The 15,353-nt window shown below is 38.9% G+C and overlaps 1 protein-coding gene across 8 annotated transcripts in view; it reads right to left on the bottom strand.

Annotated features, from left to right (window-relative positions):
• Positions 1-3,785: 3,785 nt before the first annotated feature.
• Positions 3,786-15,353, bottom strand: part of LOC109430632 (inositol polyphosphate 5-phosphatase E) — a 49,280-nt gene continuing 37,712 nt past the window's right edge. For 7 of the 8 annotated variants that reach the window (XM_062852137.1, XM_062852131.1, XM_062852132.1 and 4 more), the window contains 3 exons: positions 6,517-8,065; positions 6,196-6,455; positions 3,786-5,211 (listed from right to left, as the gene is read on the bottom strand). In XM_062852137.1, the coding sequence (XP_062708121.1) occupies positions 5,103-5,211; positions 6,196-6,455; positions 6,517-8,043 (1,896 nt within the window). In that variant the 5' untranslated portion in view covers positions 8,044-8,065 and the 3' untranslated portion in view covers positions 3,786-5,102. Of the gene's footprint in view, positions 5,212-6,195; positions 6,456-6,516; positions 8,066-8,181; positions 8,413-15,353 lie in introns of those variants that run through there. The other variant, XM_029879600.2, reaches the window with a different exon arrangement.

Below are 15,353 nucleotides of genomic sequence, written 5' to 3'. Positions count from 1 at the left end.
TTTTGTATGTAATTTTAACCCAAAGTTGCCAAATTTTCTAAAAAATGAATATAAACTTACGGCAGTGTCGCTAGAAGTTAGGTCGACCAAATTTTAAGATGAGAGCGGTAATATGACCCATTTTCTATTAGCTTTCAACTGCTTTTTAGCTAAAAAATCTAGAAAAAAAGTTATTAAGTAAATTAATCCCTGATGTCATCGACCAAAAGTTTGGGGTTACCCCTCAAATGCTGTATCGGCCAAAAGTTTGGGGTCACTATCGTAAAACATGGAAAAGTGATTTGTTGATATATTTGTCATCTTTTATTCAATTTTAATTCTTCTTGGCTTATTTGAAACAAAATCATGTTGAAAAACGTTGGCCAAATTACCCCGAAGAGGGCTGAATAAAAACACCACATCAGACTCCTGTTGTTTAAATACATTAGATAGCTTTAAAATTAGTTTATTTTCTGTATACATCAAGTTGACACACTACAATTCAATGTCTTTCGGTGCATATTAAGTTTGTGTTACATTAAGCGAAAGCAATCTTCATTGAAAATAGGGTGCTCAAATTACTCCGACGGTTTAAAATCGACGCAAAAGCATGCTTTTTTCAAAAATCTTTTTTTGGCATATAAATACGAATTGATTTTGATGTTTTCATGTAGTTTGCGTTGTATTATCAGAATCATTATGATCATACGATGAACGAGAGATTTATCGTTGTTTTCTGCATGTTATAACGACTTTTGCTTAGGGTGGCCAAACTACCCCGATTTACCCTATTCAGCTCACTGGAAGGATGAAAGAGCGTTCCTCTACGATATCACGTCGCCTGGGGTAACATTCACTAATTACGTCCAACATTTGGGAAGAGGAGGGGGAGTCTATAAAAGTGTGACAGTACTTGTAGTTGTTAAGGACAGACTTGTTAGAATCCCAAGATGGCCGCCACAATGGCCGACTTTGGCACCTACTCACGATTTCGAGAGCACAAATCTCTTCGTAAACAAAACCAGCGCATTTGATCTTCTTATTTTAAGCTTATTACAAGTGAGCAAGAACAGAATAATAAAATGCACTGTTGTTTGAAGCTTGCTTCTTGAGATTTGTGCGTTTGAAGTTCTCATGTGCTCTTGAAGCGGGATTTCAAGAAGTTTGTCCTTAACTGACCCGGCTGACCAGTTGGAGCGCTGGTTCTGTTCTCTGCGCTTGCATGGCCTAGGGGCAAGACACTGTGCAAACGAGAGTAACTCTGAGAAATTCTGAGTAACTCTTTTCATCAATGATCGATGAAATTTGTCGAAAAACACCCCTAGAACTGCGAGAAAAGCGAGATATCGGGCAATATTGTTTTGATTTTGCGATAAATCAGGCAACATCCATGTAGAAACGGAAGCAATCCGGAGGAATTCTGAGCAACTCTGTGACGGAAAATGCAGGGTTGTTACGAGAAGGGTGGAAAAAAATCCGCGCCAAATCCGCGCGAGTTAATTTTGAATCCGCGCCAAATCCGCGCGATTCTGGAATCAAATTCGCGCCAAATCCGCGAGAGTGTGAAGATAAATTTGCGTTTTTTTTTACTTTACGCGCGTTATTGAAGAAATCCATTAAATTGGAATGGATATTTTAATCAGTTTTTGATAAGAGTTCGTTAGACAAAATCTCAGGAGAAACATGCCCAGAACTAGGTACTGGATTCGTGGGAAAAATATTAAAAAAAAAACTGGAGAAATTTAAAAGGGAACTGAAATAAATAAATATATTTCTGCAAATAAAAAACTTTGAAATAAACAGGACGTGGAGACTTTCTTTAAGTATTTCTGAATATTGTTGGAGAAGTTCCCGATTACAAATTTTTTAGAAGAATTTTTAAAACCAATTAGAGAATTTGAATTTGAAAGTATCCTAAAAAAATCTTATAAAATCACTTTGATTTTTTTGAGTAATGCCTTAGCAATTCTTGAATGAATCTTCAGCGAGGAATTTTCTCAGGAGAATACCTGGAAAACATCCCTTACAATGATTAATCACTGGCAAAATCCTAGAAGGACAATGTTGAAAATTTGAAAAGTTTACTTGCTAGAGTCCACTGAACTTCTTACAGGGTTTACCTGGTTTTATTAGGAGTTTCTCTAACAATTTCTGCAGTAATATATCCAGAAATGCCTGCAGAGATTCCCCAGAAATTTTCGCTAAAGTTTTCAGTAACAATTCTTGCAATGATTTATATGCCTTTTTCAAATTTTTTCTCTAGGATTCCCCTCAACTGGGTTTTCCCGAAATAAACTAGGTATTTATCTAGAAATCTTTTTTAAAAATATATAGCAAGTGACTTTTAAAGTTGTACCGGTAATTCTGGCAGATTTTTTCGGAACTAGTATTTCGGCTTCTGATAAATTGATTTCCTGGGAGCAAATTTGATTTTTTTTTTTGAGAAACTTGTGTTATTTGACAGTTGAATTTAGATACATAACATACCCGTAATAGAAATATTGGAGGAATTGTTGCACAACTTCTTCAGAGAAATATTTTGAAGAATTGATGAAAATTGTAAAAAAAAATGTTGCAAACCAAAATGAAAACTTGCCCTAAATTCTTCACTAGCACACAGCGCCTTCTCAAGCACATTCGTCCGCTTCAAAATTCGCCCAAAGAAATTCGAGAAAACAGAAACCAGTCCCAAAGTTTCGCTTGCTTTGTGTTTTTTGTGCGGACTAAACAATAAGACCAACAATAAGACCACCGGTTCTATTTCATACAAAATGCCCAAGTTTGACGATATGTAGTTTGGGAACCACTGTTATGGTGAGCCGATTTGGCTGAAAATTTGGCAACCGACATGAATTTACGGGAAATTTGAATTATATTGAATTGATTGAATTATGTTCACTACTTCCAAAGTTACAGATATACGGTGCGACAAAACAATAACACCAGACTTTTATGATGGTTATTTGTGGTCAATTCAATAAAAATGTACCCAAGTTTAACCCTTTCAGGATGGTTGGGTCATTTTCAACCCGCTGGTGCGTTCTACAGCGGCGAGGTTGGTGAAAAAAGTCGTCCCGGAGGGGTTAAATGGCATCCTTAATTATAGTACTAGTATGTCCATCACCGAACATCAGATACTCTGATATATCCTTTGGCAACCTGAAAGTGGTCCTATTGTTTTGTCGTTTCGTATATCTGTAACTTTGGAAGTAGTGAACAGAACTCAATCAATTCAATACAATTCAAATTTCACGTAAATTCATGTCGATTGCCAAAATTTCAGCCAAATTGGCTCACTAAAAACCGAATACCGTATCGTCAAACTTGGCCATTTTGTATAAAAAATTAAAGGTGTTGTAAGACACTGTATATATAAATGCAATGGTATACGTAGGACCACGCATAACTCGTGAACGAAACGTCCGATTCTTCGGCTTTGTGACTTGGACTTGAAACGTTAAATACGCAAAGTTTGTCGGAAACAGCTAGTTTAACATATTTTTGAAATATATCGACTACCTACTACTATATCCAATCCTGGCAATTTAAACAAACACATTTCATAATTTTATTATCAAGTGTCGATAATCTTTCAATTATATACCTATACACACTACAAAAATCAATTCCGCGCCAAATCCGCGCGAGGGCCAAATTCCATGGGTAAATCCGCGCCAAATCCGCGAAAATCGCGAAATCCGCGAAATTCGCGAAATCCGCGCTGTTGTAACAACCCTGAAAATGTACTATCCAGTGTCTTGCCCGAAGTGCATGGCTGTGATATCTCGAGTGTCGAAATGCAGATATAGAAGGAAATGGAATTTATTTTCAAAGTTGAAACAGTGTGTAAAAATTCAGATCCTCACATGCTTTTGTCAAACTTGTCAAGCAACACAAACAAAACAACGGCCATTATACGGCCAATAACATAAATCGTAAAACCGACTATTCGTAAGTGGAAATAAATATACTTTGGAAGAATACAGGTAAATGATGGAATGAAAATAAACTGTTCGATACAACACTTAGCAGTTTAAAAAAGTTTGCTGATTTTGTTATACTTCGTTAAGGCCAATTCCGGATAGTTACCAATCCATGGAATATTAGTTGGTGAAGGGATTGTTTCATCATTGCTTCTGTACAATTTATTTTCTACCATTTAATGCGGCTCCCATTTGGCGAGCATGTACTAATGTCTTTCAGAGATTCTACATTCTGACTATGTATGCTATTTACTGTTTGTATTGGTTTTGCTACTCACCACGAGAGGTAGAGAGAGACACATGGTTCATATTCGGTAGAAATTATTTATGTGGTGTTCCTTTGGATATGGCTATTGCTGTTGACTAAATTATTAGAGATCCTAATCCGTCGAGAATGCAGCATGTATCTATTGGATGTCTTTTTAAAGCTTGAAAATTTAGGTGTTTAGAGACTGAGCAAAATGTTCATTAACTTAACAAAAATCTTCCAGTTTGTTTTTTTTTTACAATCTATCATCTTCCAAACTTACAGCAAAATTTATTGTTTTGGATGAGCACATTTATTTTATTTCCAATAGGGCCTAGATAGATACAATACTTGTAACTGGCATGTATCTATGAAACAACGAAGATCGCATCTCGATATGTGATGATGTTACTAAATGGTTGTAGATCAGTTCACTGTTCGACTTAGATACTAACGTAAATATGAGACTTATTAATAATTTGACTTTTATGTTCTGACTAGAAACAGGTTTTCTATAAACTAACCTTTAAGGCTGCCATTTTTCGCGGTACCGGAAATGTATTGGTTCGCTATTTGGTTCACTAATACACTATTCTAAAAGATGTTTTGATCTAAACTTTCTAAACATGCTAGAAATGTTATTTTTTAAAAGGAATCATTCATGTATGTTGTCTTTGTTCTCTTATTTGCGGTTAAGTTTTACTGCTACTATGGTCTACAGGATCTATCTAAGTGAAACTAACAGTGCAGGACACGGGGCATCACACATACCTCCACTGTCCAGATTCCATTGACGGTAAATATGTAGTAACTCTACTTGACGCATAGTGGATTAGAAAAATAACATTACCTGTGTGCTGATTACCTTATCACATTACGGGTTTTTGCTATCATCATTGAATGCTGCAAACAGCAGATGAGCTCGAGCCGGAACTATCAAGTCGCCGTTTCATACCTTCAAGATAAACTTCCCGATTGAACAGACCTGCGGCCAGTGGTATTCTACAAATAGAAACAAGGAATGCCTGATTGGTATAAAATTCTCATGATACCGTAATAATCAATACCGGACACCAACATAATGAATTGCCAAACATTACAATGTTAAAGATGTATAATAGGCCTCTCTTATTTTGCGAAAAAAAAATGGTACCTAATGTTAAGGACAAGCTTGTTGGAATCCCAAGATGGCCGCCACAATCGCCCTACTCACGATTTTAGGCGCACAAATCTAATGAAATCCAAAACCAGCCAGCGCATCGGATTTTCTTAATTCAAAGAAGCGAGCAAGAACAAAATAAAAATTACAGTCGTTAGTTATTTACATCTTGAGATTAGGTTCTGGTGCATTGTTGAACTAGTATTCAAAGTCCTTAAAAGTTTGTTGTCGGAAAATTGTTGTTTAACTAAAGTACGATCATGTCAAAATTTAAAGCCCGTATCGCAAGGTCATCGTTGGGATGGCCCACGCTTATATCAACAACTTGTACTTTCTGCATACAACTTTTTTTTTTGCATACTTTTCGAACACTAATTTCAAGCTCGTTGAGCGACCCCAACAGATATGTTTAGAGCTATCCGCCTCTCAACGATTCGACGATGTTGACCGTCGATCAACGATTCGACGATGTTGACTTCCCACCGATAACATCGGCCGAAGTAAAAACTAATCGTACGCTTGCAGAAAGTGTGTGCTATACAGGGGTTGCAGAGCACCTGCGATTACAATTTGTCTGTTAATTTCTTTGTGAAATTATGAATATTCGGCCCCGTTAAGCTTTCGGACGTATGAGCCTGCCAAGTAAATAGAATTGTAATAAACGAGTTTTTCAGCCCTAGGCAAGTTCATCTCGGGGCCAACGCTTCACTTCCCTTCCGTAGCAAGGATTCACATGTTGTGAGTTTTTCGAGAGTGGAATTCGAAAGTACGAAAAGCGAGATTTCGAACAACAGCGCGATCACTGTAGGGTTAATTCAAATACTCACGTATCTACGCCTGGCCGTATTATGCTGCGAAACAACGCCCATACCGGTTTATGGTCCGAAGTGATGATACTCTGCACCGAATCGTAAGCCAGACATTTCACCGGCGATGGAGGATGCGTTATTTTACCTCCGGCAGCGTTGCTTATCCGCCGATGGACAGTTGTAACCGGTAACGGTTTGAACTTGTAAAGAATGCGATCCGTGTAAGCCGGCGCACGTTGTTTGCTGGACGTATCGAACCGCTGTGTGCCGGGATCGTACTAGAATAAAGATTAGGATCTTTGAGAAGCTGTGCTTCAAATGCCTTGTTTTTCAACGTACCTTATAAGTGGGTGGAAATGTGATTTTCGCTTCGCGAAACCCTTTGAATGCTGCCCCATCCGCCAGGACGCTCGTCAACTGATCCGTATGCATAAACCCATGAGGCAGATGCGCCGGTAAAGGAAACTGCGTCGTTTCGATCCAGTGCATCAGCTTGTCCCGCGGTTCGCTAAGCCGAAAGTTTAGGTCACCACACCAGAAAACACTGTCGAAATTTTGTGTCACATCCTTGTTACGATGTTTGACGGTTAAATTCCGGGGAAGATCCAGGGAGTGGATAATTTTCTTGACGTCAGAAACACGTTCTTTAACCTTTTGTTGATGAGCCGTCAGGTGTGATGTTACGAACAGAAATGATGTTCCAAATAGACTGAACGATATAGCGATGGCTCCTTTCGTCCTGAAAGCGGTTCCAGGTCTCACCGAAAGGTTTGCATCTTCTGGCTCGGAGCAATACCAAATCAAATCCCGTCGGATAAACGCTGCTAGATGAAGCGTACCAAGGCTGGTTGAATGGAGAAGAATATGACTAGGGCCGAGAGTTTCCTGCAATGTTACCTCCCACTCGAATCGCTCCGAGTAGGATTCCTGGGTACCGAACACAATTATGTCCGGAACGTGCTCCAGTGAAGTTGGAAGGACAAAATCATTCATCTGTTTCGGCGGACTTTGTCCGTTCATATTCCATGTACCGACGAATATCGTGATTTCTCTAGTTGGAAGAACTTTGTCGAGTTCAGAAGGACCCAAAAGTGAAGTGGTCCCTAGTCTGCCGTGAAGGAAATTCCTTTGGCGAGCCTTATCCGCTGGTATGAGATGGAGCACGTGCGCTGCCATCAACGCTTGCCTGGCCAGCGAGTCGGTACTCACCGGATTGCTGATTACCGAATCACCATCATTTGCCGTTGTAACAGTATCGAAGGACATCGACTTCCGGCTATCGCGTCGATCTACACCCGGTGGATCATCCGTCTCTGCTATATTTGGTGAACTGTAGTGCTGCTCCATTTTCTCGTAACCCTCAAGTTTTGGCAATGGAGGAAGGAACCGTTCCTTAAACCTAGATTTGCTACTCATAATCGCCCGTTGCGTATGATTCTGATACTCCCGGAACACCACAGGTTTTGTCACAACCCTATTATCAACTAACGCCGTTTGACTATTACTATGATATCCACTGCTATCAACTTCTTCGCTCGAAGCCACCGCTCCGGCCACTTCCTGCCCAAATTCCAGCGGCCTACTTCTAGTCCCATTGATAACAGGACTTCTCTTCTCGCTTCGGTCACCATTTGTCGTCGAGTTCTTGGCGTTAAGTTCCAACTTCAACTGCTGGCGTCGCTTCTGCTGATCTTGTTGCTGTTGTTGCTGATGCTTCTGCTGAATACCATAATCTAATGAGCTGCTTCCTCCAACACCACCATGTGGGTCTGGGTAGCGGTTTTTCTTGGGTGATTTGAGCAAGTTTTCATCCACCGAACAGCACAGGTTGAACTGACCGCTCAGTCGATTCGACGGGTTCCGCATGACTGCAGTTTGCGCAGGATCCCTGAAAGGAACAAAATCAAGTATTAAAAGCGGTTTTTGAATCATCGTTTGAGTCATAAAACTTTTTATAACCCGCAACCCTTGAATAGACTGCGCATATAATAAGTTAATACTAACCACAGTGTGGAGTACATATCAATTTGTGAAAATAAGTACATTTCTGCTGGGTAGTGACGAAACTGAGCAGTGGTGCAACAGAAAGCAACGATGGTCATACTAGATCACATTAGATCTGGTCGAATGAATTTATACAGAACTGCCACAATCGATGAGGTAAAATTCGATGTAACGTCATGGACGATCGCCACGGATACCGCGGATACCCATTCGAATAAGGCATTCACACCTTTTTCTGTAATGTCCAAGTTTATTTTAAATCATTGTTTTCCTTGTGAACAATAAGCGGCGTCAGTTGGATTCAATGATGACGCTTTCTGTGAATTACGTTTCGTTGCAAGCAATTAACAGAAACGCGTCATCGTTGAATCCAACTGACGCCGCCAGTTGTTCACAGGTAATAAAATGATTTAAAATTAACTTTCATTTTAGTAAACAATCATGACACTCGAATTAGTCTATTTTTAAATCAAGGTGGAAATACTATTTTGAAAAACATCCTTAGCGAACATTGATTTATCTTTTTAACCTCCCGTAACTCGCGCAGTTTGCCACCACCACGCTAATGCTAAGTACAAAAAAACGAGTTTTTTTCAACGTGTTGTATAGATTACAACAGCGCGATCGCCGATCACTGTAGAATGCCAAACTCAGGTATGTAAACCCTAATACCTACAACCTGAATGAGGTATTAAGAAGCCCTGCATAAGAGATAAAATACCTAAAATAATAACTGGTGTAGGGTGCCTGTACCAGTTATCGCACCACCTAAGAAAAACTATTTCTACAAAAATAAGAAGAAGACCGACAAATGTAAACAATGAGTCAAATGATTGATTAGTTTTCATAATTTACAGGAAAAATATAGAAACGGAGCCAAAACTGCTTTTAGTATTGATTACAACGTGTGCCAATGATAGGAACCCTGTACCAGTTATGGACACATTTGTTAATTTGGGTTCCACTTCGCACTATTTACATGCATTCCTTATGGGATTTGCCATAACTGGTACACTATGGCGAAATAGGGTGCAAGGAGGTCGAAAAGTTAAGGAAAATGATTTATTTCTACCATAATTTGAGCAAATTGTCAAGTTTGAATGATTGCAATCATCTTTTGTGATCGTGATCTGTTGTTCACGAATTTTTCCTTGTTGATTTGTATCTTCAAAGGTTGAAAATCAACTATGGCGAATTTGAGGTACTATAGCCATAACTGGTACACTGAGCCTATATTCTATTAAAACCACCTAAATAATGATAAAACGTATTACAATATCTAATCAAATCAGGCGAATTCTTCATACAAATAGGGGGATTAGGGGCATAATGGACACCCGGGGCGAAATGGACACCCCTGTTTTTGCCGAAACCGTTGACTTTAATGTAAAACTTTTAATGCATAAGTATATATATATGCATTTTTCAAAAGTACCATTTATATTTCTTCAAAATAACCAAAATATCATTGAAATTGAAGTATGTTTTCCATATGGTGGATTTCTTATAATTTCGAACAGTAGCAAATAAGGTATTACGAGTGTTTGAATGTGTCCACCATAAAAACAAGTGAATTGTTGGCTTATCTACTTGTATACGCAGATTTAGCAATGGATGAAGTACAATATAATACTTACTCAAAATAGCAATTTCAATGTTGTAGTCAATTCGGGGCGAAATGAACACTGGCAATCATAAATGGATGTACGCGCGTTGCATACTGTTAGGCGTTTTAGAGAGTTTGGAAAAAAATCAATCTAATTATTTTAGCCAAAAATGTATTTAATTAACTTTAATGTTATGTAAACTCGTCTAAGATGGAGTATTATATCTGTGGTATTGATCCCCGTAGGCAAATTACTTAACTGGTCGATATTATCAAAGATACAGCATAAAACATGTAGGGGTGTCCATTATGCCCCGATGGGTGTCCAATTCGCCCCGTACCTTTCCTGCCAGCCCCAAAAAACACACGGTTTACAATTCATTATTTCTTCACAATAATGACATTCTTCCTGCTGTAAATGATCGAAATACGTAGGTAACAAGTTAAAGTTGTAAGCCAACTGATAATATGTTAAGTTTTGTCTGTTATACAGGCCTAATATACTCATTTGCTTAGGGTGTCCATTATGCCCCTAATCCCCCTACCTAGTTTTTCATAATTGAATAATACCTCAAGCAGTCCTAAACACCAAAACAATAACTCGTTCAGGAATTTTACGTCGGTGACTCAATACCTACAGGGGATAGACAAAATGATCGTCCATTTGAGCCATGGGCTCAGAAGAGGGTCAGTGTCAGCTGCTGTCAGCGCAAACGAGCAACTGACGAAAGTGCCGGGGCTGGGATCGAACCCATGACCATCTGCTTATGAAGCAAACGTGTGACCAGTTGCGCCACGGGCCGTGGCTCCCATGTTTAATTTATACGTATAAAAAGCTATCAGAGCATCGCTGAGAGAATCTCCGGAAATATCATATGTAAAATTCAACATGGGATAGCTTATGCTGAACATCTCTCATGACGTGGGACAGCTTATGCCGGAGAAAATCACGAAAATAACTAGATTTATCGGCATAACAGTCCCACCAGAAGATATTTTCTTTAAAAAAAATCATAGTAAACTGAATGTTTATAAAACTTTTTGTTCATACTATGATAAATACTCTTTCTAACGCTATGCTGATAGATTCACTTTGTGTTTTATTACACTTGTCCATAGAGATGGAAACAAGACTTAAAACGCGTTTTTCTCAGTTTGCTGTTGTGGAAAATGGGACAACTATGCTGCACACGGCAGAGCAGTAGATGCTAGTTGATTATCCGGTGGGCATCATTCCTCCAGTTAGCCTAGTGGTTAAGGAGAAGCTACAGAGAATACAAACATGGCTGCCACAATGGCCGATATGGTCCCCTACTCACGTTTTCAAGAGTACCAATACTGAAAACTCGTAAACAAATGCGCTCGATTTGGAAAAACTGCTTCTTTTTGCAGGTGAGCAAAGCCAGGATAAACGGAAAAGATTATCATAGTTCTGAAAGAATAGGGACACCTATTACCTTTGTATATAAGTATTTTTTTTTTGTTAAAGCCTCGAAATCTAAAAACAAGAGTTATTTATGTCACGAGTTGCAAAAAGTTGATTTTTTCAACACGAGTCGTACATTTATCCAACGAGGCTTGCCGAGTTGGATAAATACGATGAGTGCTGAAAAAATCGAGTTTTGCAATGAGTCCCATACAAAATTTTATGCAATGATTTTTTCATAATGCAACTATTTTCTATTATGCAACTCATTTCAGTTGCATTATGAGCCGGTACGGAAAAGTTGGTCATTATGATACTGAAATGAGTTGTATAAAATAGAAATTATTACACTGAATTGCATAAAAAACATTATCAATTGTACCTGAGTGGCTTCAATGTTCAACAAACACATTATTCACAGTTACTATTTAGTAGAGTAACCAAATTAAACAGTTTAGACCAGTGGTTTTCAACCTTTTGCAGTCCGTGCACCCCTTATGGATTTTTTCCAAAACCTCATTCCCCCCTTCATCGAACAGGTTAAAAACAATAAAATATACTACAGTTGATAATAAAGCTTTATTCAAAAATGATTTCATTTTTACTCACTAACAAGCAAAAAAGAGTTTTCTGGTGTCAAATTCAATGCGAAACTTGCACTTGTACATTTTCAGCTAGAAATTTCATCCTTGAAGTTATCGTTGACAAATTACACTTCAGGTTATCTTCGATGTCCGGTCTATTCCGATACTTCATCTTTATCCGCAGCATCGTTGAAAATCCCGATTCGCACAGGTACATGGTCACGAATGACAATGACACACGCAAGGCCATTTACCAAATCTTGGGGGCCGATTATGAAAACCCAAAACTCATAATGGAGCTTTTCTTCGAACAAGTTCTTCTTTGAACAGTTCTGTAGTTCGATGAGCTCATCCTGGAATTGATCTGGGATTTTCAGCTGTGTTGTAAAGGTTACGCACCAAGTCAAGATCTCTTTCCTGGACATCAAGTGTTGAAGCACAGACAAACAGACGTAACACTCTTCAAAACGGCTTGGCATATGTATTTAACGATCAATTCAAATTTCATTTGATTTGCGCAATCGTTCCACCAGATGCGCTAGTGTTCGATCACTTTGACGTTTGCCAGTGTACACGTTGCTGAATGATGCAATCGAAAATTACAGGCAAGTTGTGTAGTAGTGTGCGTGTCAGCAAAATGTCAAATCGAAATCCAGCATGGCCGACAGTGTCGCTCGCGGTTCTACCAACAGGTGGCAGTGCGGTCATGAAAATGACACCGGACAAAAGTTTTTGATGAATTTCCTCTAAGAGTTACGTCTGTTTGTCTGTGGTTGAAGAGTTTCATTTCTTATGGTTCTCGAGAATTGATTGATTGATTGATTTGTCTTTATTTAAGAGACTTTCAGCCCTTGGCTGGTTCGTCTCTATTTCTCGAGAATGTTGAATCTCAATGTTGCACTTTTCTTGAAAATGCATCGTGTCCAAATGTTCGCATTTGGCTTGGAGTTCAAGAAAAATCTTCACTTAAAATTTGCGAACAAAAAAAGATCCGCCACATTTCCCCTTGACAACGAACGTACCTTGGTGTGTTACAACAGCATCGATTGGAATCCATGTTGGTACAAAGTCTTCATTCAAAATGCTGAATTTAACAAAATTAACAACTGTAATCATTTGATCCAAAGCGATGCTCAAAGATGTAGGTAGCGTCTTGGAAGCAAGAGATAAATTGAAAAATTTCAATGTTGAAAATTGATGAAAATAAAATAATATTCTTTGGTGGGCAATTGGCTTCATAATGGTCAACTTTTCAGAACTGATTCATAATGCAACTGAAATGAGTTGCATAATGAAAAATAGTTGCATAATGTTCATAATGCAACTCATTTGATAAATGCAAGCCTCGTTGGATAAATGCACGACTCGTGCTGAAAAAATCAACTTTTTGCAACTCGTCACATAAATAACTATTTTGCAATTCGACACTATAATTTCTCCTTTATACTGGCCGTTTCAGTACCGAAACGGCCTACTTTTCTACACTCTATCCAACAGTTGCATTATGGTTCATAATGCAATTGTTTGATTCACAACCTGAATTGTCACGGTAAAAGCTTGCAAACTGTGACGGTTATAACACGGCTTGCTTGATCAAAATTTTGTGTCTAGGCATGATGGACCACGTGGTCGTTCCCATTGAACCACCGCAAAGCACGATGGTACTGATGGAAATGATAATATTCCAGTGAATATTTTTCGTCATTGCAAAAAAAAAAAAGTTGTATGCAACTCGTTGCAAAACTCGATTTTTACAGCACTCGTCGTATGTACGACTTGCAACTCATTGCATAAGTAACTATTTTGTCTTTGTGGCATGCCATTTATATTAACTTTATGTTTGTGTTTATCGTTGAAAAATAAGATAAGTTTTTGAAAGATTTAGTAAACACCACGCGTCTTCTTCATATATAGTTGCTTTTGCACCAGTTAGTGACAGTATGGTTTACATAATATATGGAATAAGTGAGCATGTTCTACATTTTCAAAAAACTTTGGATGTCACATTTTAACGATTATCATTGATAATATTTAATTAAAAAAAGAGATGAGAAATTTATTTTGAAGAATACGCCTTCGTCAAAACATAACCAAACACCTGAAAAACACAAACTTCTGTGAAGAGGGGACTACTGTGGCATTGAGTATAAACATTCAGAATTGTTAGCGTTATACCAACAATCAATACGATGCTGGCGAATTTTTTGTGACGCCAGTCATTCCCCCAGTGAAATCGCCCAATCCTGGTGTTTCTGACGCCACGCTTTTAATGTCAATTTGCTTCGCCCTTTCTCACCGAAGCAAGACTGAGTCCGCCAATAAAGTGACCATGACAACGAGAGAAAAACGGTTGTTTATTTACATATCACGACAAAAAAACCATCGTTTATTCTCTTTCGGTTTTGAATAATTGGCTGTCGCAGTCTTAGATTTTTTAGTGGGCAGACCTATGAAGGTCGATCCCAATCTACCGCCACAGGAAATTCCTCTTGCCCTCAAAGTACTGGATCACGGACCACGTTGATCGAACCCTCGGTCGAACCATTATATAGGAAGGCTCTGCCGTGGAGAAATTGGTTGGCGGTGGATCGGGATCGTTCTGCAGGGATTCACTCCGATGTTACATATAATAATATGTATGAACTGATTGGCACTACTGTTCAATCAATTTGTTATGTTCTACAGTTAAGAGTTATGACTGCTTTGGTTGAATGGTAGAACAAGAATGAATGTATTTCTGAATGACATTATAACAATGGAAAATCATGGCTTGCTTGACTCCCCAACATCTCCCCCTTAATAAATCTCATAATATTCGAAGTGAGATGGGAGTCTTCGTTTCCTGCTGGATGGATCACGGAACGGAATGCTCCATTTCTTCGCCAGTCGCTGCGTTGATGGTTGGTCACGATCGTACAATCTCGAAGGCCCAGGAACATCCAAAAACGGTTGCAACTGAACTTCAACTGACTGGGATAGCGGGTTGTCGTTTGCTTCTGGTAAAATCTCTCGTTGACCTCCATCGTCTTCTTGAACTGGAATAGGTTCTGTGACTGAAAACTCGTCCAGCAGTATTTGCAACGGAATCGTATTTTCTTCAATCGCTGCAGGTTCCGATAGTGTTCGTCGTCGTAGTTGATTTGCGTGGGATCGGATCAAACCTCGACGTCGTTTGTCTTCCAAAAGAACGTTGTACACCACATTTCCTTTTTGTTCGATGATCACTCCTTCGGCCCAGTATTTCTCATTTCGTATGTGAATTTCAGCATATACTTTCTCACCGATCACGAAACTGCGATGCTTGGCTCCATGTTTCTTGTTGAATTGAGCATTTTGTTTCTCATTGCTGTGTATCACCTGCTGTTCCGGTCGTTTCATTAGATCGAAGACTGTCCGAACTTTTCTTCCGAGTAATGCTTCAGCCGGTGATTTACTGTCCGGTAGAGAAGGGTTGGGTGTGTAACGATATGCTTGAAGGAATGTTTGCAGTGCATCTTCCACATTTTTCTCCCCCATCTTCGATAGAGCGCGCTTCAAGGTATCCACAAATCTCTCA

Source organism: Aedes albopictus, chromosome 2, assembly GCF_035046485.1.
Source record: "Aedes albopictus strain Foshan chromosome 2, AalbF5, whole genome shotgun sequence".
In the NCBI taxonomy this organism is placed as follows: domain Eukaryota; kingdom Metazoa; phylum Arthropoda; class Insecta; order Diptera; family Culicidae; genus Aedes; species Aedes albopictus.
The sequence above is the reverse complement of the archived record's forward strand: the minus strand, read 5'-3'. Positions and strand labels throughout refer to the sequence as shown.